Source organism: Colius striatus, chromosome 6 (genome assembly GCF_028858725.1).
Source record: "Colius striatus isolate bColStr4 chromosome 6, bColStr4.1.hap1, whole genome shotgun sequence".
Taxonomy (NCBI): Eukaryota; Metazoa; Chordata; class Aves; order Coliiformes; family Coliidae; genus Colius; species Colius striatus.
Window position 1 is genome coordinate 37,368,596 of NC_084764.1, and position 27,708 is coordinate 37,396,303.

Below are 27,708 nucleotides of genomic sequence, written 5' to 3' on the forward strand. Positions count from 1 at the left end.
TGACTGCAGGACCCTCCCTCTCCAGGGAGCCCACAGCGCCCCGCGGCTTCGCTCGGCGAGTTACTGCGTGGTGCCCGGTGCCCGCACGGCCGCAACCCGTCCCTCCGCACGGTACCGCGCCGGCGGCTGCCCTGGGCTGGGCGGGAGAAGCCGCAGCTCCCGCCGCCATGGCGTTGTGTCCTCCCGCCCCAGCGGCCGAGCCGCCGCGCTCCCCTGCGCGGGGAAGGAAGGAAGGGCAGCCCCGGGCCGAGCCGCCGCGCTCCCTTGAGCGGAGAAGGAAGGGCAGCCCTCGCGGCGTGCCCACGGACGGGCTCCCCGGGAGGCGGTGGTGGGTGTGAACTCCCTCCTCAATCCCGCCGCTGCCCGCGGGGGCTCCCCGCCCCCGGCGGGACACGGACGCACTTGCTCGCAGAGGCCTAAGCGGGTCCCATAGCAAAAACACAGCAGCAGAGGCAGCCGACAGCCCTTTCCTGCCGATAATGTGGTTAGAGCGTCCCCTCTGAGCCCGGAGTCGAGTTGCCGGCTGCTCCCGTGGCAGCTGCAGGCACAGGGATTCGGTATGTGCTGGGGCAGTGAGAGGGAAGAGGGTCTCCAGTTCTGTCGCCAAGTAAAGGCAGGTTCTGTGAAAGACACAAATAACCACCGACCGTGTTTCTGCTTCGATTATTTGGAATTTAGACAAGCTCCCCTTCGTGTTACACAAGATATTTACACAGTAAGCCCAGCTCCCGCAGCAGTCGGCTGGCTTGCCCTCAGATTAAAGTGAGTTACAGAATAAAAACTTTTAACTAGTCATGTTCTGTTCAAACATTGTATGTGTAAGCTGGATTTTTGGGTTTTATTTTTTGGTTTTGAGTAATTTAGGGTTTTTCCTGTGTCTTTCAGTTACTTCTGTTTCTGTATGTGGGAAACCTGAGAAAACAGACATGACCATCATTTTACAGTCGAGAATTACTAAAGCTTGATTGTTGAGTGGTCCCTGCTCTGTTGACAGAAAGAAAACACCACACTAACTTAAGGTAAAACATATTTTTTTCTTTAAAATGCTAATATGTAGCAGAATCATAACTTTATAGAGCTTTTTTATTGCTGTCTTCTTGACAAGTGCAAGCACAATACCAGTTTAGGTGTCACAAGCTCCAATTATTTTTATAGGTTTTAGAGTTTGGGCCACACTCATTCAAGAAGTTTTGGAGCTGATTTTAGTAGACCTCTCAAGATTTGAACTGCTGTATGCTGACTTCCTGACCCAGCTAACAGAATATGCTGAAAAAAAAAGTAATAAGAGGTTTAAGGTCCAGTCCTCAGAGTTAGGTATTTTTAGTAAGAATACAGTGGAATGCCTCCTTGCACTGAAATCACAGCCCCAGTCTAGCTCTGGGCATTTAGCTCACACTTCCCTTAAAGGTGCAGTCAGATCCTTTCCCTGCCTTCCAGACCAGAGTTCAGTAGTTGAAGCTCTCAGCAGGAGGTTACAGAAACTAGAACTTTGCTCCCATCCTTGAGAGGACTCGAGGAACCTCTATTATAATCTTCCAGATGACTGATCTGATCACTCTGCCACTGCACTGTACAAGGCATTTCATTCTGGAGCAAGGTTCTCCTTTGACCCTTCCTGTTTAAAGTGTTGTTTTCTACAGACTGACTAGTACCTGCATGCTTCTCTAGGCTTTTGGATCACTCATGTCAGCAGGAAGGAGCTGTGCTCCTGTCTGCTGCAGCTAATGGCACCTCTAAATGAGTGTCTGTTCACTAGCACATCAAGTCAGTTTTTGGCAGGCTTGCACTCCCACTGCCATCTCTCCCCTCCTACCTCCACACTGGCTCACTTTTTCCACAGCTTTCTCAGCATCACACCCTGTTTCACTGAATCGTTCTGGTGGGAAAAGACCTTTAAGATCATCCAGTCCAATCACTCACCTCATACTGCCGGGCCCATCTCCTCCTTCCATCAGAATTGGTTCCATTCCTGTACCCAACCTCGTACGCCTCATCGAGGTGATTCATCTACTCTCCACGCACCTGAAGAGCTGTTGCCTTTTAGTGAGGTGCCAGACCAAGCTGTATGCTCCTTTTCATTCTGATTTTGACTGTGCATCAGGACATCAGGGATGTCCTAATTCGTCAATGATGCAAACACATGTCAAAACTCGGCAAGGCAAATTAACCTTTTAAAAGAAGTTTTTGCTGTTGCAAAACTTCTTATTTCCAAACTAAAGATCCATTTCTATCACCTTTCTTTAGTCACTTGGATTGAATGATCACACAGTTTTCTGGGTGAAAAAGAGCTTGAACTAAACTGCTTACCCAAGAAGAGCAAGCCAGCGACCCCATCCTTATCTGCATCTTTTGTGTAGCAGCAATTCAGTTTCCCCTCTAGTTAGCTCTGAGATGTAATGAACAGGCACATCCATAAGAAACTGCCCATGGCTCCTGTGGCTGTTTTTGTCTGGCCAGCTTCGCCTCAGGGTAGCAGACCTCAACCTCATGCTCACACTTCCAGGGACTTTCCCTCCCACCTAGTTGTTTGGTGAGCATGGGGAGAGGCAGGGAGCTGGGACATCAGCTGGATTTGAAGTATACAGACTTTCCCTGGATAACAGTTGGTTATTTAAAACCAGTGTAAAAGGAAACTGGGGAAAAGTGAGTAACTTATTAACCATGTCCCTCTCACACTTGTTCAACCTTTTGTACGGTGAATCTGTCTTAAATATTTAAACATCTTCCTACTTCCAAATCCCCAAATACATGAGGGGAAACCATGATATTCCTCCCACACACCTCCTCGCTTCAGCCTCAAGGAGCTTTGCCCTAAGATACAAACATCCTCCAGGCCTGTCACTTAAACTCTTCAGTCACTTTTCTGAGCAACTCTTCTTTTAGCACAATGAGATACAACAGAAAATGGATCATTTCAATCATGCATTACTTTCAAATGTTTAACAAAAAGTCTGCTTTAAAGAAAGCCTTAAATCTTTACTGTGGATATCTGGACATTATTAGTCTGATACGCCTTTGAAAAAGAAACCCCAGAATGCTGGAGACTTGCTGCTTTATTTGGATTCTTTCTCAGCCTCTACTAGTTTAGAGGTAGCTCTTGGCCATCTCCAGGGTACCAAGGCACAGGCTATGTAGAAAAGAGCTGCACTACAGCTAGTCCAAAGACACCTGTAAATGAGACTGTAGGAATATACTTGTTTCTTCCACCTTTGAAAGTCACATGAAGAGATTTCAGGGAAGAGCTGGGGCAGCTTTGAAGAGCAGCAGACAGAGCAGCAGCGCAAGTGGCAGGTGTAGAGTGCAGCAGTCGGCCCAGCAATCTACAACCAGAATAGCTGAGAGTGTAAGCAGTAAAGAAAAAAACCCAAACAGGCAGGAAATAATTATTTCAAACTGCTGTTGGAAATAAAAGGCAAGAGAGGCAGTAACAACAAAAGCACATGTGGGCAGGCTTCCTGCCATTTCTGTTCCTTACTGTTGCCCTTCTACCCAACCACAGGGCCTGGCAAGTGACATGAAAGAGCTTTGTTTCAGTCTTCGCTCAAAAATGATATGGTAATCTTGATGTTCAGTTCCTTTTGTTACTGTACTTTATTAGAACTGAAGTAAAATGTGTTCTTTGCTCTCATTCTACTGCATCAATAATCTGACTGCAGGATTTCAGCTGTCCTTGACTGGAGTTTTTCCCTAAACCAAACCACAGCATCAGAACAGCAGGCTTCCACAAACCTCTCTGTACTCATCTAGTAGCAGCAAAATGAGAGACATGGTACTTTCTTTAGGCATTTAGACAACTGAAGGAGAAAGCTGCCAGCAAGCTCAGTGCTTGGAGTGCATCATGCTTGCATCAGGCAAGGAAGCAGGGTTTGGAGAACCCCTGGGGTTCCCAGAGGGGAACAAGGAGTGCCTAGAAGTTGCCTTGGGCACAGGGCCTGCTGACACGCTCCTGTCCCTTGTAAATGACCTGGTGAAGCATGAGGTGAACATCATCACCTCGGGCAGAGCATCCTTGCCTACCTGAGCTCATTAGTTACAGCAGCTGTCTGCCATTTACAGCCACCCTTGGCCTGATCATCACCATCAGGCACTCCAGGAGAGTCAGGGTGATCACGAGGCTCTGTGAGGGTAGCTCAACAGAAATTCTTCCCAAATTAAGAAAAATAATACCTTCACAAATTGCCAGCTGCCTAAACAGAGTCACTGATTCTCTTATCAGCAACTTAAAGCAGCAATGAATGAAGAGAGGAGGAATGAAACCACAGCAAGCAGAAGACTGCTCTGAAGCAGCATCTTGAAATTGTATCTTTGGAAAGAACATCCATACAAGTGTACAGTTCCCATTTATTTTACTTGAATTAAATAAAAAAGGGTTTTTTCCCAGATTACACTTTATTTCATCTGAAGCAGTCCTAGCAGAAAGGAAGGATAATGCTCCCACCCCCTGGAAATTTCAACATGCCAGTCTGTGGGCCTTGGAAAAGTTTTGTGTCAATATCATTCCACTGTAGCGTGAAAAAGGCCTCAGAAACAGACTCCACTGCCAGTCCACCATGACTAACTTCTTGACTAACCCTTCATGTTTTCTGCTGTCTGAACAGCATCAAGAACTGTCTTCCGAGTTGCCAGAGAGACATCTTGGCAGTACAGAATCTAAAACATGTTCTTGCCCAGTGGACACTGGCACTGCTTGTAAAGTCAGAACAGGGTGCTCTTATCTAACGAGGCTGGCCAAGCAGTCCTGCTTTAGCTGCCAGAGCTTCGTTCTGCTGAATATGGTACTCCTGAAATCTCATGGAGATCCTTTGTGTCATTTTTAAATACTTCTGTAGGCAGTGGTCTGAGCAAGTCATCTAGAGGAAGAAGGAAAGAGAAGGCTTCAAACAGTAATTCAAACACTTCCCCAAACAGGACCCAAAATACAGTCATAACAGAGATAAATGATTAGGTGACTACATCTCATATTCTGTGTTAAGCCTCAAGAGGAGGGTCTGATTGTGCACGGCCTCTGTGCAGTGGAAAACATGCGCTTTAGTTTTTGAGGGATGTCCCAAACATCTTTTCAAATTCATTCTCATTTGAATGTCTTCACTGAAAACATCTCAGAGCTAGAAGAAGTTACCATTTCGTGCTTGGGGTGCAATAAATACTAAGGCTATTAGTCTATTTTTAAAAATTTTGTTTACAAACACACACTATTTTTGACACCTAAATATGTTCTACTGTGCTAGCTCAGGTTGACTTTTTTTTCCTTGTTCTGATCAGCTCTCTCAGTCTTCTTGTACTTGCTTCCTTAACCTTCACAAAAGCAACCAGAGTACCCTCTGAAGTTCTGTCAGACAGCTGGACAGGGACATCCATACCAGATCCCATTCCACCCATTGTAGGTTTTTTTTTCAATTTAGAAGATTTTTTTCTTTAAGTGGAGACATATAGAGTTATGAAATGTTCTGAGCAACAATTCTGCCGCCTGGATATTCTGTATCACGGTTCTAAACTTTACTTTCATTGTAGAAATTACCAAATTTAGAGAGAAAGGAAAGATGACTGCTTTGCATGATTGTTAGAAAACCAGCAATTGCTTTGATTCTTAAGAGTCATAGAGTCATTTCAGCTAGAAGAGACCTTTAAGATCACTGAGTCCAGCCTTTGTCCCAGCCCTATCAACCACTAGACCACCTGTCTCTGAAACCCCTCCAGGGACGGTGAGTCCAGCACCTCCCTGGGCAGCCCGTTCCAGTGCCTGACAGCACTTGCAGCAAAGAAATTCCTCCTCAGATCCAGCCTGAACCTCTGCTGGTGCAACTTGAGGCTGTTGCCTCTTGTTCTGTTGTTTGTTACTATACAAAACAGACTGGCCTCAGCCTTGCTACAAGTTCCTTTCAGGTAGTTGTAGAGAGCATTAGGTATCCCCTGAGCTTTCTTTTCTCCAGATTAAAGAGCCCCAGATCCCTCAGCCATTCCTCACAGCAGACATGCTCCAAACCCCTTACTAGCTTGGTAGCCTGCCTCTGGATCCTCTCCAGCACCTCAGTGTCCTTCTTGTAGAGAGGGGCCCAAAAGTGGACACAGTGTTCGAGGTACGGCCTCACCAAAGCAGAGTCCAGAGGAATGATCACCTCCCTTCCCCTGCTGATGGAATACTGGCATTCTGCTCACTATAAGGGGATGGGAAAAGCAGAAGGGCTGAAAATGAACAAGAAAACCCACCCTGCCCCCTAGTGCTGCTATGCAAACCACCCACCACCCTCTCTGCTCTCTCCTTGTCCTGGCATCAGCTACAGCAAAACCTGTTCAACGGGAGTTCAGCCTGACTTGGAAACATTCTGGCAGTGCCCCTGGCTGCTGCTCCTGGAGGGCATGGTGTTTGTGACAGGATGGGTGCCTGGTGAAGTCTAGACTTGCAGTGCAGGCTTGCTGTGTAGAATAGGGCCAGAAGCTGGGTTTTTTCTACATGCAGAATGTCAGATGAGATCCATGGAGGTATTCATCTGAATTATTTAATAAACTACAGTTTTAGATAGGAGCATAGGAATTTCCATAGAGATCAGATCAGCGGTCCACCTAGTCCAGTGTTCTGTTTCCAGCTGGGGCAAGAGCCAGATGCTCTGCAAGAAACCTTATAACAGAGAATTATGGATAAAACTTCCCTGAAGAAAGTTCTTCCTAGCCTCCATGGTTCACAGATGGCTCCTGTACTGCCAGACACGGCCCCTTTGCAGACCACAGAAGCAGAAAAAAACCCAGGCAGATCAGAAACTAAAGAAATTTTTTTTGTATCTAAATAATCTTAAATTTACTTCCCCTCCTGTGAGCATTCTTTGGTTTTCAATGAAAGAATTAATGTACTGTTACTTTTTAAAGAAATCCCAGTACACTTCGGGTAGCAGAAGTATAATCCTCTACTGGAAATCAAATACCATCCCAGAAAAGTAAAGAAGTTTTGACCCTAACACTTCTGTTCACTGGCACTGTTTGTATTGTCCAAAGCACTCAAAGTGAGTTGGTAAAAGACAGTAGCAAGACCTTACTAAGAATCATTCCGACCTCCTGCAGTCAGTAAAAATTCCACTAAAGGAGATGCAAAGATCAGGGAAAAATGGAATTTGCCTTGGGAAGCCGAGAGCTCTTAGTGCAGTAAAACAAAAGCTGAAAGGAGACATGGTTTTTGCCTGTGCTGAGGAGTTAAATCTTCAAGGAGGCAGAAAATGCTCAAAAGCAATGGTTAGTTAAAAACTTTAGGGTTTTTTCTTCACTGCCAGCAGTCATGCAAAGGTTATTAGACTTTGAACGATGAGACTCTGAAACAGCCTCTCAAAAAGACAGGCAAAAAACATGCAACTAATCTTATTGGGAGAGTACTCGTTTTTGCACATGACCGTGATGGAACTCCCTGCAATGCAGAGAAGGGGATTTAAGAGCCAGTGCTTTGGAGGCCTGTGTTTCTATGACTCACTCAATGCAGGGAACGAAGGTAGGTAAACAAGTCTTTTGTTAAGACTCTATCTTCAAAAAGCAAGATGCAAACTGTGGGTGAGCAGCTCCCATGTCCATAAAGGTACTCCTCAGCAGAAGCTGAGGCACAAGGACCTCCCCTGACAGCTCAGAGAATGAAATGCACAGAATTGCAATAAGCAGCCAATACTCCAGTGAGATTGGGAAGGTTCCCTCTGTGTGTACATACTGAAAAAACAATGACAAGGTCTTGAGAGCTCCTAGCCCAGAGTTTGTCTGCAGCTGGTGACTTAACACATCAAGGCACTTGGCTTTGGTTGGTGGGTTTCTTTTGGTAAAACAGACTGTCAGGATGCAAAGAAGTTTTGTCACCATCTTTGGACATATTTGGAGAAGAAAAATCTACAGACAAGCTATTTCCTCCACTAACTCACTTCCTTTCTCACTTGGAAGCTACGTGCCAAACTAATAACTGCTACTTAGCTTTTTAGTGAGTTAAAAGATCAAAACTTTCCAAGTTGCTTCTGAAGTGTTAATGCTACACAGCACTACCAAAGTCATTAAAAGCATTTACCTACCTCTTCTGGTTTAACTTCTCTGCTAGTGAAATCCTTTACGCAATCCAGAAAGCAGTTTTCTGTAAGTTTATTGTATGTTCCAAGAAACTCCTTGAACTATAAATAAAAATTGAACAATGAGTAATTAAAACATTCTACATTCATTTTTCTTACCTGCAGCTGCATGGGCCATCTGGTAACACTGACAGTTAAAGGACAAGTCACTAGAAAAGCTTGCTATCAGTCCAAAGACTCCTGCCCCAAATGCCACTGGTACTCCAATGAGATAGTTCACTGTGTTGTCAATGGGCAAATGTTTAAGATTTGGTTGCCACAGAACTAGTCTTAAATCAGATGACAACTTTTGGTTTTTTTTTTACACTTTTTACTTTAATGAGGCAAAGTATTAAAAGATCTCCAAAGCCACCACTTGTGAACACAGCATCTTACCTGCTTGATCTGATCAGACTCTGATATTTGTCCGGCCATATTCAGTCACCTGTCTGGAGACAAAAGTAGAGTTTCATAAAAAAAAGCACACATGTGGACTGCAACACTAGAATGGAATTCTACACCTTCTTCAGGTGTGTTTAGATGCAGCTTTGCTAGCAAACTTTCAAGCCATCCACTTGAAGGAAAGCTGTCTATTTGAAACATTCAGTTAAAAGAACAGCCAAGATAATTCCAGGTTTGAAACTTTCCCAGATCCTCCTATTAACTGCTGTCCGCTAAATACTTTTTAGGCATTTTAACCAATTAAAGTGACTTTAAAAAACAAGTATTTTATAAATGCTTTCAATTTCACAAAACAAAAGCAGGGTGGGGGGGGGAGAAGCAAGCAATAATATGCTCTAGCCATGTAGTTTGAGTGACTTTAGATATTGCCTGTAGAACCCATGAGGAAAAGAAGGCAACTGTAAGATGGTGGCCATTCTGAATGCAGCATAAGCCAGCTTGCATCAGACAAAAGGACATCTGGTTTCTATGTAGTTTCCTTCTCATCAAACACTTAAACTAGAATAAGTGTTCTGCTCATTGAATATAGTGCATAAAATGCAAGAAAACATACAAGAAAGAGTAGCCTTAAAGGAAGTGAAGCAGAGAAAGAACAAGGAAAGAATGAATAGCCACGGATCCAAAAATTTAAGCAAGCATCCTTGAGGAAGACTCACAATTCCTAATCCAACACAGTAAGCAAGTTGAGGCTTGAAAGCATCCCTGCAGGTTTCCTAGAGGAACACTGAAAGCTTGTTTTCCTTTTCCCTTAATTTCCGTATTATCAAAGCCCTATCACAGATGATAACACAAGCCAATATTACGTGTTCCTGAGAACAAGATCCTTCAGTTTAATTCACATCAATGTGTAGAAGAAAAATTAGCACTGAAGTGTAATCACTTTGTGAAAAAAGTTCAGTTAGCCCTTTAGCAAGGACTGCTTACAGTTAACCTTGTATTAAGCTTTGCCAAGTTTTGAGCAAGACATTCATGTTTTAGAATGCTTAAATTATTCCAGAGTCTTGGCAGGGGAAGGAAGAAGCTAAGCAAGCTTCTGAAGAAGAACAGAAAGATGGTGGTAATTACTTCTACAACAGCAAGAAAACTAAGCAACTCTCCTAAGCAAGCACTCTGCGTACACTCCCTCCTAGGAGCACAGGGACTACTGTAACTCCTGCCTCAACCTTACACTGTATCACTACAAAAGAAGCATATTCAGGGCTTGGAGGTCAAGAACGCTACAATTCTTGGACTTAAGACACACACCAAGAAAAACTCCTGGGCAGACAGAAGTTCGGAGAACCGAAGGGATACAGTTGCCCAGAAGAAACAAGGTACTGCTCAGGTTAATGCAGACCTCTGGCTGGTTTGAGGAGAACTGCACATGACTCATCTGGGACAACAACTAGTGAAAACGGATGACAACTCCACACTCATTTCTCAGCCTGTTAGAAGAAAAACCAGTGGTAATTCTGTTAAGCCAGTTTAAGTATGTTATTAAACAGAAAACTGCAGAGAACAGGAAGTACATTTGTCCTCTCCCAAGCAGAAAGCTAAAAGCTTCAGCTGTCAGTGCCATTTTCTTGTGCTCAGTATTGCTCCTCTATGCTTGTTTATAACAAACCCGAGCTTTTCTTCTTCTGTGGCTGTTTGGCAAGCTTAAAATTACAGATTTACTCAACTGTAGTTCCATAAATCTTTTACACTTGCACTTGGGAAATAGCTGCTGGTTTACAGCAGCACAAGGGCTCTACCTGATTTTAAGTGTCTGAAGCACTTGTCCCTCTACAGGTGTTTTATACTTTCCACACAGCAGGCAGTGAAATTATATGGCTCTACTGTACCACTTCAGGAGCTATAAATTACAGGCAGTTGCCTTAACAGCTAAAAATGTGCTACTTGAATGCTCCCAGAAACCTGCAGATCTAGTTTATTCTTACAGTCTGTTTAACATATAATTTCTAGTTTTCCTGTTGTATGTCCCTTCTCCCTACAGCCTGGGAAACAAGCAAAAAAGCGCTGAAAGAGCCTTGGCACCTTGACTAACACGCCACAGCTCCTTACATAGCTGGTCAACCCCCACCCCAGCACACTTTAGGCTGTAGCCTACACAGCCTGGGTTACTCTCCTCTGTACTAGATGTGATTTGAAAATTTGGCATCACATTTTTAAACCTGTCACACTGAAGGAATCAGTTATCTCTCAATAAACCTCTGCAATAAGGGCCAGCCACATGGTCTGGATGTGCTGGTACACCAGGAAAGCAACAACAGCTGGAAAGCCTCCTTTCTTGAAAGGCCATGGAGCTCTTTAAAATAGTTTTGATGTTTTAAAAGAGACATTCTTTTAAGATAAGCCTCTCTGAGCAAAATTAGCAGTTAAGGATAACTTGAGGTTTTGATTTCTTATAGTTGGGCACGATGGGGTTTCCACCCCTTCCCAAAGATAACAAAGGCTTTATCCTATTCAAACCTATTATCTGGGCAAGATCCACCCCAGCTCTCAGCCCTGTTTTAGAATCTGGAAAATGCTTCTGCTGTGGCTGCCACTCCCACTGCCATGGAAACATGAAATCACTACAGAGTGACAGCCTTTTCTAAAAATGGTAAGGCTAGTTTATTAAATGAAATCAGGGATCAGGTTAAGGCTTCCTAGCTAACCTGGGTTAGTATTTCCATAGCAGAAGCAAGAGGAGCCAGAACTACAGATGTCAGAACGCCTGTCAAACTTCTCATCTATGGGATTACAGTTTCCCCAGCTGCATCTCCAGAGTTTTGGAAGGAGAAGGCTCCTGACTGTAACTCCCAAGCGTTAACAACTGGATCAGAGCTTTTGATTACTGTGACTCTGCTGCTGGCTAGCTGAAATCTTGCCTCCTAACAGCCTGGAGTTCTCACAGGTGAAGCACATGCTGTAAATCTGAGGGCTTTTCTTTCCACTGAGGTAATCAACATTAGTGTCTTATTACCTAACCAGAGTCAATAGTATCCTTTCCTATGGAAACTAAACAAGCCCTGTGTTTTGTTTTTTTCTTCCAACCTTCTTGCAAGGAGCTATGCTTTACTGGGGAAAAGGTCTGTGAAGAGACACCAAAAACCCAGCACATTTGTTATCTTGGTTAAGAATTTAAATTATTCTATACATAGAAGGCTGCAATTGTTTTTTAAACCTTTCCAATTTTACACACAGAACACCCCACAGGTGTTTCTGCATGTACACAAAAGGGACAAAGAAAAGAAAAATCAAGTCAAAAAAATGTGTCAAGAGAATGCACTCAGTCTGTAGAAAAAGGTGTTTTTTATCAGTGGGAATTAATAGGCTACAACCTGGCCAGATGAGAGGACAGCAGTGGACTTCAGCAAGGCTTTTGCCACCATCTCCCATAACATCCTCATCAGAAAGCTCAGGCAGTGTGGGTTGGATGAGTGGACAGTGAGGTGGATCGAGAACTGGCTGAATGACAGAGCCCAGAGGGTGGTGATCAATGGCACAGAATCGAGTTGGGGGCCTGTGGCCAGTGGAGTTCCACAGGGATGGGTTCTGGGGCCAGTCTTGTTCAACATCTTCATCAACAACCTCTAGCTGATCTCTAGAGGTCCCTTTCAACCCCTCCCATTCTGTGATTCTATGAACTTAACATCAGAATAAAAAAACTTCATTGATTTAAAGGGGTTTTTTTAATTGAATCTAATAAAAGTACAAATACCTATGAAACCATCAGGCTGCTCAACTAATCATGTCAAATTCCGGGCAAGAGGTAATTTAACACTAAAGTCCTGGTGCTGTGTGTTGGAGCAACCAACCCAACCCCTTTTCCTTCAGACTAGTGCTTGCAATGCAGTTACACAGAAGCTTTCTTCCAGCTTCATATGCTGTGGTCAGCCTGCAAAGGCACGTGGTGAGATGAGAAAGGAACAGGGCAGAAAAGTGGCTGGATAATAAGATGTACCCTGGTGTACAGGTTGTTATAATTCACGATCTCACGTCTGTGGGATAGATCCTGCTCTGAAAGAAGAAATCTAATACCAAAGACAAGTTAACAGTAAGTCTGAAGTGACACTCCCAGAGCCTCTGTGAGCAGACTGAGCACACATAAGTGCATCTGTCCTGGCAGAAAAATACATGTTTTTACATAAGCAGTCTCCTATTTAAGTGAAGTTAGGCCTGTCTGATACTTGTGACCCAGTAGATCAAACCCTGAGCTGGAGTGAGTGGAGACGACACAATTTTGCTTTTTGTGTTTCGGGTTTCTGTGGGGTTTTTTATGCTACATCTTTCAGCTGTTGCTTTCAAGGGCACCTTGAGCGTCTCTACCTTTGCAGATACCCGCCCGGCCCAGCCCCAGCCGCTGCTCAGCAGAGCCCGTGCCCGCCGGGCCGGTGCAGCCCTTCCTTCTCCCGCCGAGCCGAGAGAAAACGCCCGACAACGGTCGCGTTTTTCTTCATCCCTGGGACCTTCCTCTGCCTCCCGCCCTGCCTCCCGATCGAGCTCAGCACAGCGTCGCGCCCGCGGGCTGCCCGCGCCGCGCTCGCCGCCCCCGGCCCGCACCGCGGGGCCACGCCGAGCCGGCCGCTCGCTCCCCCCGTCCCGCCCGCCCCTCAGGAGCGGCACCGCCGCGGGGCCACGCCGAGCCGGCCGCTCGCTCCCCCCGTCCCGCCCGCCCCTCAGGAGCGGCACCGCCGCGGGGCCACAGCGGGCTGCCCGCTCGCTCCCTCCCGCCCGCACTCACCCTCAGCGGCGCGGGAGAGGCGAGGCGGGCCGGGCCGGGCAGCGGCAGTCCCCCCGGTGCCGCCGACTCGCCAGGGCGGAGAACGGCCCGAGGCAGACTCACCGACAGCTGGACGCTCCTTCCCACGGGCGCAGCGCCGCGGCCCGGACAGTCCCCCACGCGGCCCTACCGGAAACCGCCGGGGCGCGGCCGCACCGTTCCCTCCGGACACCATTGCGGAGGCGCAGGTTTCCTCCCGGACACTACTGAGGCGGCACAGGTTTCCCTCCGGACACTTTTGAGCGGGCGCCGGCGGGCGCCGTTGCCGGGGCAGCGGGCGGTTCCGGTGCGGGTGGCGGCGCGGCTCGGCCCGTCGGGGCTCCCTGTCCGTCCGTCAGGCCGCCGGCCGGGACAGACGTGCTCGGCACGCGGAAGGAAACCCCGTCCCGGAGCCTTCAGGCCGCTTTCGCTGGCCGCAGCGACAGGCTCTTGGGCGGGGTGCTGCTTGCGAGCTGCGTGCTGAGAGCCTCATGGACGCGGGAAGCGACTCCAGCCTCAGCCAGGACTCCGCGGCTGGTCTGACGGCGGGCGACGTGCTCGTTCGCTCCACCGGTGTCCACAGGGAGAAGCCGATTGACGCTGCGGCAGGGGCTGGCGGCCGTGTGAAAAAAGTGACGATCGCCGTCGAGAAGCTTGGGGAGGCGGTTTGTCCGCCGGCGGGCGTGTGCGCGGCCCGCCGTCCGGCAGCCCCGCCAGCACACCGCGCTGCGTTCGGGGCAGCGGCCCGCGGCACCCCGCGCCCCTCCGCACCAGGTGCGTGAGTTACCGTCAGCTCCGCCTGGAGACAAAACCCCTCCGTCGTGTTCTTAGGCATGCGCTGGTTTTAGAATTAAAAGGGGGTTTTTGTTTTCCGGTCCTGCAAATATCAACGCTCTTTCAAAAGTTGTGGGTGTTGGTTTGTTTTCCCAACCTGTTTTTCACGGGAGAAGCGAGCTGTGCGAGGTGAAGGGACACTCGGGCTCTTCTTTATCTTCAGTTAGCATCTTTAGCAGAAAAATCATATCGTGACACTTCACAACCATACTGGGCAGGAAGGCTGCAGGCAGTATCAGAAGATGAATCAGTGTATGCGTGCAGGGACCCTAAAGAAGAAAGTTAAGAAGACTGATGCCTTTCCAGCGTGTCACAGTTTTTAATGCCTATTGTAGCTCATTTTTTCAGATACCATATGTATCTCTTCAATTTCATGCCCAAAATGTAGTCCACAGCGAACCTGTGCTTATTTGAATACTGGGAATATTGTTCCTGCCAACGAGCAACTCTGAGTAGTCCAAATATTTCAGACTTCTTTGTGTGTTCATGGAATCTTGTGAATGTTTTTGTGGTTTTATACTGGATCAGAAATCTTTTAAACACTTCTCTATCTCCACTTCTTTAAAGATGATTTGTTTTTCTGGAGAGCTGGTAGATGTTGAAACTATACCTGTACAAGGTTAGAAAAGTGTTTATTGAACACTTGAAAGGTAATAAATGTTGGAAGCAGGCATTCTGAGAAAGCCATTCAGATCTAGTGTTTTTTAATTTGTAGAGTTTTTATAGGTTTTATGGAACCATGTGAGTTTCAGAGCTGCTCAACTCTTCACCATACTCTTAGGAAAAAAAACTAGGTTTCCAGCTGTTACCATAACTTTACATTTTAGTTGTTATTTTTCTCCCCATATAGTCTTGGAAAACAAACAAACAAATCAACTAACCCTAAACACTACTTGCTTGACACAAACAACATGTACTGGTCAATTTCCTCCACCAATGAATCTCACTTAGATAAGTAAATAAAATGGAAAAAAAGCAAAACATCCTTTTCTGCAACGTTAAGAAACTGTTTGCTAGTAGTATTAAGTCACCAATGTAAAATCATTTTAACTAGAATAAATGTGTAATGATGTACCATGAGCTCTTCAAATTAAAACCTGATGTAATCTGTGCTACTTATCTAAGATGGAATAGTAATTTTGTCACTTTAAAATATGTATCATTTAATGTCTTTTGGGAAGAGACTTTCAGGGTTCAAGGTTCAAAAAAGATACTATTTTTGTAGTGTTAAGAAGACATGTTTCTTTCTGATATAACAGTGTACTGCCTACTGTGTCCTTGTTCTGTAAGATGTGTTACCATATAATTGTTCCTCTAGACAAGTAACTTCTGTGTTCCTCTGATCTTTAGACTTGATTTTGAGCTAGATATTGCTGATTTTGGTAATGCTCTGTGTTTCAGGCACTTTTTCATACATTGTAAACCAGATTTCTGTCACCCAGACTCACAGAATTCATTAGTTTGGTAGCTTCAGCTTGATGCCTCTGGTCATCTGTGTTATGAAACTCAGGATATGTAGATATCCAAAGGTACAGGCAATGTTGAAATTTGGGTTAGTCAAGGTATTCTTGAAACATAAGACAAATCATTATGACCACAGTAAAACTGCTTTTCTTTTAGGAGTCCTGAGTACTAAAGGATGTCCAGAAAGTCTGGTTTTTGTGGAAAATTCTACAGAAACTATGTTTTTGTCACAAACGGTAAGAAAAGTTACTGTTGCTTCCTGCACTCCCAGACTAAAAGAATCAGCATTTTTCTCAAAGTTGTAGCTTCTGTAAAAGCAAGGCAAATGTTCAGCTTGGCTTCTGCACAACTGTGCAGCTGCTTTTCTCTTTGAGTTGCTGCTAATGTGCCATTAACTCTAAGGTGTCTGGAAGGGCTTTTTTTTTACAATGCTGCTACCTGTTGCATACTTAATACTAAGGCTTTTCTTTAAATGTCAGTATATCTTTTCCTTTTGTCATGATTTTGCCCAGCCAGCAATGAAGCACCATGACAGGCTCTTGCTCACTGCCCTCCATCCACCCCACCCTCGTTAGGATGGCAGAGGCCCCATTCAAATGGGGGTAAAAAGATAAGCCAGGTTGTTGTGGATTGAGACAAGGGCAGGGAGGGCTCGCTGCCAATTATGGTTCTGGGCAAAACAGACTCCAGTACTCAGAGAGGAAAGTAGGAAAGTTTATTCTACTACCTACAAGAAACAGAACAAGAAAAGCAAAAAGAGAGCAGGATGATGAGAAAATTACAACCAGCACTTTAAGATCTCCCTCCCCATCCCTCCTTTCTTCCCAGGCCCAGCTCACTGCTCCCCATATCTCTACCAGCTCAGGGGGGCAGGGAGGGTGGGAATGTGGTCAGTCTCTCACAGATGGGCTCTGCTGCTTCTCTGTACTCAGAAGAGGATGACTCCTGGCATTCTTCCCCTGCTCTGATGTGGGGTCCCTCCCATGGGACACAGTCCTTAACAAACTGCTCTGGTGTGGGTTCTTCCCAGCAGCTGTGGCTTCTGTGAATATAGAATCCCTCCCATGGGACACGGCCTCCTCTGGGCAGAGTCACTGCCCCTGGCCCAGGGTCTTTTAGAAAGTACAAACAAATCTCTGCTTCACCAGTCCTCTCCACAGGATGCAGGGGAGTCTCTGCTCCAGCACACCTCCTCCTCTCTTCCCTCACTCACCTTGGGTCCGCATAGTCACTTCTGTCTCCTCCAACTCCTTGCACCACCACCAGCCAGAAAAAAAGGAAGAAGAGCCAGAAGGAACAGGAAGAACCTTCCTCTTCTGGCTTCTTAAAAAGTGATTGTGGAGGTGCCCAATTGGCTCAGCCCCAGAAGTGGGTCTGATTCAGAGCTGGGGAGATTTCTGAGCAACTTCTTACAGGAGCCACCTTTACAGCCCCTACCCCCTTACCAGAAACAGCTCCATACAGATCCATGACACCTTTGAAGAGGCAGTTACACATGGCACAGTATTTGTTAATGATCCTAAAACTTTTTGTGGATTTATTTTTTCTCTTCAGATCATACATAATTAAAGGGACTTTGTTTTATAGGCAACTCTTCTAATACTTAAAAGGCTTATTTGCTTTTGATTTGTTTCTTGTACCTTCCATAGAGTGGAAACTTGTCTCTAGGGCATCCATATGGTGATAAGCAAGCATGAGGAAAGAATTAATCTATGCTGTGAAAGGACAGCAGCAATGTCTCTGCATGCCTCAGAGTAGACCTAGTGAGCTGAGCAAAAGTCTCTAAAATGTGGTGGAGTACACCACCTTCAAGTGACGTTTAAGTAAGGAGTGGTTACCTTCCTAACTTGCCTTTATGACTACTCATAGACTTTGATTATTTGAGGATTCCACTTGAAGGAAATTAATCTCTCCCCATCAGTGCCACAGTCAGTGTTATGAGCACTTAATTCCGTGTATGTGGGAAATCTCGAGTTATTAGAGAAAAACAACTTGTATAAATTCAAACATCTGCAGTTTCACTACTACTTCTTTGGCCTCTAATGAGGAGAATACACTTAATCAGCAGTTAAAATATGTACTTTTAATTTGAGTTGTTTTTCTAGGGTTTTTGTCCCTAAAATGTTACATGAGTCCTGGACCATGAAGTCCATATCATTCTGCAGTAGAGGTCTTAACATGTTTTGTTCCAAGATCTTGTGTTACTGTGTGGAGGTGCTTACATTTGTGTATTCAGTAACTCCATTCACGTCTCAGATTTGGCCACTGATACCAGAGGTTTTGATGTATGCTTTTCTGCTCTTCTTCTTCTGAAGGATTATCCTGGAGAAGCTGCAGTACAAGACACTCCCTCACTGCTGCTGGAAGATAACAAAAGACTTAAAGGTAAACCCATCAGTGTCCTGCTACAGCTTCTGTTTTGTGAGAAAACTGATTAATTAGAGGAAAAGGGGCCTTTAATTTTATCTTAGGTATTTTTCTTCAATATAGAAACTTTGGAGCAAAATTTTTCAAAGGTTTCTGTGGTAAAAAGATGATAGTTGTAATTTACATTCCTAAATGTTGCACACTTTACTTCAGTCTTGCTGGCACTAGCTTATGATTAACTGAGAGGGGCTTCTTCCAGTGCACCAGAATGTTGAGGTTTCTTTTGCTAATGGAACTATTCAGGTCTCTGAGTAGAGAATTTGTGGGGGACACCTTATTTGATGCATTTTCCTGTTGGGTGTAATTGTACTACAAATACATATTTTTGTGCAACAACCTGCTCCATAAAAAGTTTCTTTTTTAGTCCGTAAGAATCTAAGAAATCACATTATTGATGCCTTTAACTTCTGTATGTGGCAGTTTCAGTTGGATTTGGGGAAGTGAAGACTTTCTAAAGAACATGTACTTCTGCAGGTATCTGTGCCCATGTAGAGGAAAGAAACAGAAATCAGTACTCCCATTTCAGGCAAAAAATCAGTACTTTGGTTTCCTCTGTTATACTCTCAGAGACAGGAACTAGCTGGTTTATCCTCCTGTGTGCACTAGCTGTGTGCAATCAGCAGCAAAAGAAACACCCAACACATCTTGGGTTGTTATCTCTGCCAGCAGACAGTGGATGAAGGAGAGCCTGCAACCCTTTTAGCATAATTTAAAGCTATTAAGAAAATTGCTATAATTTATGATGTTATAATTTGTAGGGTTTTATTGAATGGATTGCCTGAGCTCAGGTTACCATTTGTATGACACTTTCCCCCAAATCTTATGAAGGTAAGATATTGTCATTTTCACAGCATGCCAAAATTATTGACACCAACACTCAGTACTGTATCAAACTGTGTTAAGTGAAGCCTGTTGTCAGGATTTAAGGTCTGCTACTTAGTGAAGGGAAAAAAAATCTTACTACAATAGGACAGGTGGTTTGTGAAGGCAACAGATTCTTCACAGCAAAATTGTGCATGTTATTGAAATAATGCTTTGTGTCTACCTCAGTTAACTTGACAAAGTATAGATGATGTCTTTCCCCACAGATGATGTTGTTATTTCTCGATATGCTACTGGCCAGAAAGAGGCTTTGAGAGCCGTGTTAAAGCAAAAGTAAGTAGGTGGTGGTGTTAGTGTCTCAGCTGTTCTGTTTCTGTATATAGTACTGTACTATTTCTTCACTTTCTGCCAAAAGAAAGAGCTCATTCAGAGCTCACTGGAGTGTCTCGTTTACTTTGCACTTTTTTTGATAATGCCTTTAGACTGTTTGAAGTAATGGTTTCATGATACAAGAGACAGGCAAGATCTGCTCTGATAGGTAATTCATTTTGTAACAGAACCAAATATTTTAAAAGACAGATAAGGACACATGCTGTTTATCTATAGGCTGAAAATCTTGAAGATCAGAAATGTAGTTGGACTTTGCTGCTATTACTACATTAAACTCAGCAAAATACAGAATCACAGAATTGTTTAGATTGAGAAAGACCTTTAAGATGATCAAGTCCAACTGTTAACCCAGCACTGCCATGGCTACCAGTAATCCATGTCTCTCAACACCTCTTCTACATATCTTTTGAATAGCTCCAGGGATGGTGACTCAATGTTTGATAACCCTTTCAGTGAAAAAACTTTTCCTTCTATCCAATGTAAACCTCCCCTGGTGCAACTTGAGGCTGTTTCCTTTTGTCTTGTCACTTCACTGTTACTTGGGAGAAGAGAGCAACACCGACTTCACCACAGCCTCCTTTCAGGTAGCTGTAAAGAGCAACCTGTAAATATGTTCTTTGTTGCAGTTGCAGTCATCACAGGGAAAGGCCTTTTGTATTAGCATTTGTAACATAAATCCTGAGAAATTGCTCTTGTGCTAAAAGGTAAGAATAAAACTGTTTCTTAGGTGTCAGGATCTTCAAGGAGAAACGCTTGTTTAAGTAGTGATATCAGTACTACATGTGGGAAATCATTTGCTTGGAGGAGATATGGAGATGCTTTTTTACAGGCACTTCTTTATTTCCTAGAACTCAAAATACCCCTGTACCTAAGGAGGTGAAGGTACAGCTCTTAGAGAATGCCCCCACAGAAAAGAAGGAAAGTGTTGGTCGTGACAGTGGGTCAGCAGCAAGGGAAGCTGATTCTGCAACAACCATCGCAGCAGCGACTGCCGCTGCAATTGCTACTACGGCTCCGCTTCTTAAGGTGAGGAAGCAGCTTGGGGTAATATTAGTCCTTTGTCCACTTAAAATAGTAGGTGTTCTAAGCAAGCCTGAAATTGTTGGTAGTAAAAACAGAGAGGCTGAACTTGTCTGCTTACTGTTTTCTATGTGTTAGTAATCTCAGACTTACTGACTGATATACCAGAGAGAACTAATTTGATTTAGATAAATGGGCAATGGACAGACACCACTGGATTTCTCTTTTAGAAGAATTTCATAGTATTGCTAAACCATCAACCTTAGGGTTAACTAGTATTTTATTTGTGTCTTTTGAGAAGCAAATCATTCCTTGATGATGGGAAGGAGATTTTGTTCCCTTCATGCTTGCAGCTCTTTTGCAGTAAGGTTTTTCCTGCTCTTTTTTTTAATTTTAATTCTCTCTTGCAGGTTCAAAATGATTTGGAAGCAAAAGTTAACTCAGTTTCAGCATTACTTCATAAACTCCAGGAGACAGACAAACAACTGCAGCGTGTTGCTGAACAGCAAACAGATATGAAGACTCACCATGAGAAGCCTCACTGTCATGAAAGAGTCGGTGAGCTTCAAAAACAAATGAATTCTTTCATGGTGCAGCAGATTCAGCATTTGGAAAAGTTACAGGAGCAACAAATGAATATTCAGGTATCTAAGTAACAATGCAGATTTTCTTAGCCATTTCTTCTGTATCTCATTGTTAATGTTAGAATCACTTTGATTATGTCTTAGTATTAGAAGAGAAGTTTCCAGTGGCCGGCATATGGGCTTAGAACTTTTGAGGAAAAAGTTTTCTTTCTGTTTCTGTCCCAGATATCTGCTCTCCTCCTCCCCCATCATTTTTGTGTATGTGGAAAGTAAATGCAAAAATTGTGAAATGTTCTCATTCCCACTATGGAATCGATTAGATCTTTGTTAATGGAAGAAACTTTCATTTAATAAGCAGCCAGTCAGATTAAAAATCTCGGAAGAGTTACAAATGGTTGCTTTGGAGAGCCCTGCATGCATGCCTTTTGAATGACAGAATAATGTCTGTCTGTGTTTTGAGGTTATTGTAAATGACTTTTCTGTCAAATAGCCATCAAAATCTGATTAATATCATTACAAGGCATGTACTCATGCTTAGAGTTGTACTTGGGTAATGCATATATCAGAAATACTTTGTAATTTTGTCTCCTAGACTCATCTTATTAACTCTGCAGTCAACGTGGGTGGCTTACAGCAAATTCATGGACCTTTGTGCAGTCTCATCACAAAACAATCTGAGAAGCCAGAACAGCAATTGCATACTCATGGAGTGTCTTCACACCAGAGGGGTTTCTTTCCTACCAGTGATCCACCTGCACAAGGTGAAGACAAATTCTTAATATCTTACTTCCAGTGTTAGTTTTGCATGAGTTTTGTTTTCATTGCTATTGGATTCTACATCACATCAGTGAGGAGTTATAAATGTCTTTCTGTAGAATTGATTTTATTGCCTAATACATTCCATAACACACATCACTTATTCCAAAAAAGTTGCAGTTTAAAATGAAAGTGAGAGCTGGTTATTTACTAACGGCTTATTCTGCACCAAGAGAGGCCTAGACTTACTATCTTACTGACAAATAATTGATGTGGAAGTTTGCAATGAACTAGCTCATACTATAGTTGGGTTTTTTTAATCTCTTTATAATAGGACTTGCAAGTATGAAACTTTCTTCCTGTTCTAGTTCTGTAATGTTTTGCATGTTTATGAAAACCTCATAACATTGGCATGTTATTTTTTTTCTAGATTTGTTTTCCTCTTAAAGAAACTGCTGACAATTGTTGTTTAAAAATACCATTATTTTGTTGTTTTCCCTGAAGCACATCCAAGCCAATTTCAGAGTCATGGCATTCATACCCGAAGATCTCTTCTAAAGACACCCGTTCCTCGGAGATATGTTCCAGAACCTGTATCAAAAAATGTGAAAATCTCAGCAAAAGAAAACCTTGTCACAGAAAAGGATAGGAATTCCAAATCCACATGTGAAGGTACTGTGAGTAAGATACTCATGTCTTCCACTGCCATGAGTAGTATGGCTTGAGGTTTACTTTGTGTGGTTCTCATGTAATCTGAGCTGTTGGGTTGTTGGCACTTAAATACAGAATATTTGAAAGCATGTTTGGGATGGGTTAATGTTGTGGATAAGTCACCTAACTAAAGATTTGGTGACACTGCTGGTCTAACCTATAGCATCTCCACGTGGCTGCTCACTAAAATGTTTACTCAGATGAAAAACTGAATCATAAAATCACAGAATCACAGAATGGTAGGGGTTGGAAGGGACCTTTAGAGATCATCTAGTCCAATCCCCTGCCACAGCAGATCCCACCTAGATCAGGTCACACAGGAATGTGTCCAGGCAGGTTTTGAAAACCTCCAGAGAAGGAGCCTCCACACCCTCCCCAGGCAGCCTGTGCCAGGGCTCCCTCACCTCAACAGTAAATTAGTTTTTCCTTATGTTTAAATGGAACTTTTTGTGTTCCAGCTTCATCCCACTACCCCTTGTCCTGTCAACAGATACAACAGAAAAAAGTGATGTCCCAACCTCCAGACATCCACCATTTAGATATTTGTAACTACTAATGAGATCCCCCCTCAGTCTCCTCCAGACTAAACAGCCCCAGTTCCCGCAGCCTTTCCTCGTGTGAAGGATGTTCCAGTCCCCTGATCATCTTGGTGGGCCTGTGCTGGACTCTCTCCTGAAGATCCCTGTCCCTGTTGAGCTGAGGAGCCCAGAACTGGACACAGGACTCTAGATGAGACCTCACGAGGGTTGAGTAGAAGGGGAGCAGAACCTCCCTTGTCCTGCTGCCCACACTCTTCTTGATGCCTCCCAGGATGCCATTGGCCTTCTTGCCCACAAGGGCACATTGCTGGGTCATGGTTAGTTTATTATCAACCAGCACTCCCAGGTCTCTCTCTGCAGAGCTGCTCTCCAGCAGGTCAATTCCCAGCCTGTCCTGGTGCATGGGGTTGTTCCTTCCCAGATGCAGGACTCTGCACTTGCTATTGGTGAACCTCGTGAGGTTCCTCTCTGCCCAACTCTCAAGCCGGGCAAGATCCTGCTGAATGGCAGCACAGCCTTCAGACAATGAATGATCGTTCATTGTCAGGTTTAAGGAAGCTGATATAGACTAATGAAAAACTTGGGATCTGCTCACTAACTTAGTCATTATCATTGGTTGAATTGATTTTATTTTTCATGAAAGCATGCACTCATAGGGTCTGTAGGCTGTCATAATGAAGAAAGAACCTGTAAAGCAAAGGAACTAATTTCCTTTTACTGTTTTTGATCAGTTTAGTGGCGCAAAGCTCAGTTTTGAAGATTTCAGCAAAAAAAGCAAGCATCTTTTTTGAGCTGGTTATGTTTAGAATTGCTTGAGGATCCAAGATTGAGGAAGAACATTTAAAAGATCCAGCCACGGTACTCTGTCATGGACAAAACACATGTTTGTGTCTTCATCAGATCCTTCTCAGACTGTTGCTTCTCTCTCTTTTATACAAAGCTGTCATGTATTCCTATTGTTTTATGAGCCCAGGAATAAACTAAACAGGAAGAACAACCTCTGACATTATGGACAGTATGTTTGTCTGTGACACAGTTAATTGCTGTCAGTTTCATTCATCTGTTTGCTGCCTTTGCTAATGTAAATCAGGCACAGTAAGATAGATCAGTGTGGGTGGCTTCATGTGACTTACCTGAAATGGATCTGTATTTTAAAATGTCAAAAATTATTTTTACTATCCTTAGTGATTATTACATAATGGTGAAATATCTGGAAAGGAGAAGAAAGTGTTAAATATATCGAACACACTTAACAGTAAGTGTGACCTATTTTTCTGCCTTAGGTGAAGGGAAACTTCTTGAGCATCTTCTGAATTCTCAAGAAAAGCCACTGAAGCCAACTGAGTTTCCTGAGAAGACAACATTAAACAGTGGTAAAACAAGCTGGCAATCTGAGAGAGACAGGTAACTAAACCTAGCAATGCAAAATGGAGGAAGATTATTTTGTTTTATATTTTCTTCAAATGAAATCAAGAGAGGTGTATTGATGGTGTGGTAGTCACTGGTGTGGTCCTTGAGTCTGACAGAACCGTGCTTCAAGTAAAACCCCGAAGCACTGGTACGCTGCGTTTTAGTTGCACTGAAAGTAGTTGAAAGCTTGTTGCTGAGGATAACTCCTAACACCTTTCTCTGAGGTCAGTGAGTGTCACCTGGAGTGCTCTTCTGCCTTCTGAGCAGCTTGTGGAATAGTGTCAGGAAGCCAGCTATAGAGGCATTGTGTTGAACTGGAATTGCCCTGTCAGTGAGACTCCAAGCTGCCTGCTTGTGGGAGCTGTATGTGAACACTTTGGGGAAGGAGCAGCATCAGCCTACCACTTTCTAAGCTTTAGAATGAGTTAGGAAATTTTTTTAGCCATCCAGTCTGAAACACGTTTTCCCCAGGCAATAGTTTGATGTCATAATTTCTCATTAAAATGAGAAACAGCTACACATATACTCTTATTTATGATAGTATGGATAAAAATATTATTTGCTTTAAATGGAAAGATACCCAAAGTTTAAGTGTTGCTCTATTAAATCTGAATTTTAGACTTGGTTTCACTGTTCCAAATACAAGGAGACAGCTTGAAGTGTTAAATGGTAAACAGAGAAAACCCAATAATCTGTACTTAACCTCAAGTGAAAAAGCAAATTGCATATTATATAGAGATTTGGTATAATTGCACTTTAAATTCATGTTCATTTTCAAAGTTGACTACTTTCTTGGGCCATACAAGGAGCTATGAGACTTAATCAAGAGTGTCTCTCCCCTCAGGAATACTGCTTTGCGTACAGAGTCCTTCCCTGCTTTTGAAAACTTCTTCCAAAATTGCAGTTCAATTGAGAAAACAGTGGAAAAAGCAGATGACTTACTTCAAGATCTTGGCCAGTTGAGAAGAGAAATGCATGAGATGCTACAGGTAAAATCCATGTTATCAGAAGGACTAAGAGTTTGAATAAGGGCAGTAAAAAATGTGGAGAAAAACTGAAGAAAACTGATGTCAGGGGAAGTCTTGCCCTTGCTTCTACCTCTGTAAAAAGACTGATTTTCTTGCAATTACTTGAAATATTGCATTCTTTGTACATAGAAGGGCTTTAAGCCTTAGTAATGCCTTAGTGAGTATGCAATGGACTACACTGTAGAGGCTTTTACTGCCATTCTACTGAGCAGAAAACAGGTTGAAAAAAAAAGTGGTTTATTTGTTTTAAGGTTTTGCCTGCTTTCAGTGCCAGTGCTTTCTGGTGGCTTTCATCCTTTTGATACTACAGCTATAGAGCTGATGGAATGTATCCATTTGGGAAAGAGCAACGTTCTGTTTATCTGCAGTCAACTTAGGGATGACTCAAGCTACTCCCTTTCTTATTTTGCCACTTCTTTTTGTAAAGAATGCTTCTTGCCAAAGAATTACTTGTCATATGTCGTTGTATTGTTTCTCATACTAATGATTTTGTACCTTTGGTGCTCAAAGGGTTCTGGCAATATGTAGCTTGTCTTGGTTTTTGACAATGGAGGCTTTTATCTGTTAACTCGATTCCATGTGGAAGCAGGGTGTACCTGGTTATTAAGCCTGTCTGGTGGGATCTCCTCTGTTCTTGTAAATATACCTGGCAGGAAAGAAGAAAGACTCGAAAATTCAGATTTGTTACTTAGCTTGGAATGTAACAGCTTTGATCCTATTGATTCATTTCTGTGTCTGAACGTTTCAGCTTGCATATTTCCTTAGAAATATTTTGTATTACCCACTACTTATTTGTTGCTGTAGCTTTAGAAAACAGCTTCATGTCATACCTTACAGTATAAGTGATGCATCCTTTCACAGATTTTGTAACATATTAGTGGATTGCACAATTAACTGTTCTTATTAGTAAACAGGTGCCACGTGCTCTGTTGATATTGCAAACATTTGCTCATCACTACTGCTAAAAGCTTAAATTGAGTAGCACCATAGTATAGGCAACAGAACAGGAAGAGATGCCAGGCAGAATGGCAGCTGAGCGACACAGTTGAGATAAATGATTTTAAGATCTTTCCTCTTTTTTATGAAAACAATCAATAAGACAGAGATCATAGAATCCCAGAATGGTAGGGGTTGGAAGGGACATTTAGAGATCATCTAGTCCAACCCCCCTGCAGAAGCAGGGTCACCTAGATCAGGTCACACAGGAACATGTCCAGGCAGGTCTTGAAGACCTCCAAGGAAGGAGCCTCCACACCTTCCCTGGGCAGCCTGTGCCAGGGCTCCCTCACCTCAACACTGAAAGAGTTTTTCCTTATGTTTAAATGGAACTTTTTGTGTTCCAGCTTCTTTCCATTACCCCTTGTCCTGTCACTAGATGCAGTAAAAAAAAATGAGAGCAAATAGCAAATGTAGGGCTGAGTCAGCTAGATACTTGACTTCTAGTCATTGAGAGATTTGTATACTGATAAATGGTTGGGATAAATGACCACTAACTCGTACCAGTGAATGCAGCACCTCAGCTCACCCAGGTTAGTGGCGCTGGAACAGAAGGTGGTGCTCTAAGCTAAAAAAAAAAGGCTGCAGTGAGATTTAGCAGCTCACAAGGAATACATTGTTCTCAGTTAAACTGATCCAATGTCTACCGGAGGTTTTACCTTGACAGATTTGTCTTTAGATAAGCTCTTCTTCTGTCATTTTAGGAAGCAAATGCATGGAAATCAGACAGGAATGATCTTATTAAGGTAAATTGCACTTATTTTTTTTTTTAATACTGTAATAGTTTTGAAGGTGCTTACAGTGAGCTAACACTACACTGTGGGTGCCTGCTTAATTGAAAAAGGATGTGATTTGGACCAGCCAAACATTTCCCTAGTTTGAAGGAAGGTGGTGGTTGAATAAATAATAAGGGAGTTGATGCAGGGCGAGCTGCTTCTAATCATTAAGAACAGGTGCTGTGTGTTCAGCATGTGAAGAAAATAGAGTAACAATTAAGCTTTGTGTGATCACAAGGGTGGAAGTAGGATATATATGGAAGTAGAAAGGAAATGAAAGGTGGCTTTGAGTCAACCTTATTGGTTGTGCTGTGTTTGTGCATTGCAGCATGAACATCTCTTGCCTCACTACAGTAACTACTGCATACCTGCTTTTTTTTTTTAAAGCTTGCTACTACATACAGATTACATTGCTCAAAGTAAGATTTAACTTGTTCTTTGACTTGACTTATTCAATCAGTGAACTACCTTGAGGGAGTCATACAAATGTCAGGCAGAAAGCTGGCATCTCAAAGGGGTGGAGTGTGGGCTACTAATACAATTACCATTTCATGATCTGGGTCTTACTGGCAAGTCTATATCATTTTACAATTGAATGGGCATCTGCAGTTCTTGCATGCTCTTACAAATCTCACCTGTTTTATTGAGTTAGTATTTGTCAAAAAGTTAAAATGAAAACCTGTATAAAGACAGTAAAGTA

General features: G+C 43.4%; 2 protein-coding genes across 10 annotated transcripts in view; one reads left to right on the plus strand and one right to left on the minus strand.

The window, feature by feature from the left end:
* Positions 1-33: 33 nt before the first annotated feature.
* TIMM9 (translocase of inner mitochondrial membrane 9) lies at positions 34-13,445 on the minus strand. Of its 3 annotated transcripts, none has more exons than XM_061998048.1 (4): positions 13,234-13,445; positions 8,460-8,512; positions 8,031-8,126; positions 34-620 (listed from the first exon to the last, which is right to left on the minus strand). In XM_061998048.1, the coding sequence occupies exons 2-4, from the start codon at positions 8,496-8,498 to the stop codon at positions 486-488; spliced, it is 270 nt and encodes an 89-aa protein (XP_061854032.1). In that variant the 5' UTR covers positions 8,499-8,512; positions 13,234-13,445; the 3' UTR covers positions 34-485. The 3 variants fall into 3 exon arrangements, with proteins under 3 accessions (XP_061854032.1, XP_061854031.1, XP_061854030.1); XM_061998047.1 differs by lacking the exon at positions 34-620 and adding an exon at positions 4,330-4,850 and having other exon boundaries at positions 13,336-13,445; XM_061998046.1 differs by lacking the exon at positions 34-620 and adding an exon at positions 4,330-4,850.
* A 108-nt stretch (positions 13,446-13,553) lies between these two features.
* Positions 13,554-27,708, plus strand: part of KIAA0586 (KIAA0586 ortholog) — a 76,575-nt gene continuing 62,420 nt past the window's right edge. For 5 of the 7 annotated variants that reach the window (XM_061998088.1, XM_061998091.1, XM_061998089.1 and 2 more), the window contains exons 1-11: positions 13,554-14,025; positions 15,706-15,785; positions 17,865-17,934; positions 19,065-19,131; positions 20,037-20,214; positions 20,619-20,852; positions 21,385-21,553; positions 22,053-22,220; positions 24,082-24,202; positions 25,053-25,197; positions 26,937-26,978. In XM_061998088.1, the coding sequence (XP_061854072.1) occupies positions 13,743-14,025; positions 15,706-15,785; positions 17,865-17,934; positions 19,065-19,131; positions 20,037-20,214; positions 20,619-20,852; positions 21,385-21,553; positions 22,053-22,220; positions 24,082-24,202; positions 25,053-25,197; positions 26,937-26,978 (1,557 nt within the window). In that variant the 5' untranslated portion in view covers positions 13,554-13,742. Of the gene's footprint in view, positions 14,026-15,705; positions 15,786-17,864; positions 17,935-18,734; positions 18,805-19,064; positions 19,132-20,036; positions 20,215-20,618; positions 20,853-21,384; positions 21,554-22,052; positions 22,221-24,081; positions 24,203-25,052; positions 25,198-26,936; positions 26,979-27,708 lie in introns of those variants that run through there. The other 2 variants (XM_061998090.1, XM_061998094.1) reach the window with 2 other exon arrangements.

What these genes read in the sequence shown, in the direction of transcription:
- TIMM9 (XM_061998048.1), bottom strand. Translation starts at nt 8,498, where the DNA reads ATGGCCGGACAAATATCAGAGTCTGATCAGATCAAGCAG. An exon ending in AGTCTGATCAGATCAAGCAG is followed by an intron (nt 8,127 to 8,459) that starts GTAAGATGCTGT and finishes TTTTATTTATAG; the next exon opens with TTCAAGGAGTTTCTTGGAAC. An exon ending in GAGAAGTTAAACCAGAAGAG is followed by an intron (nt 621 to 8,030) that starts GTAGGTAAATGC and finishes TGTCTTTCACAG; the next exon opens with AACCTGCCTTTACTTGGCGA.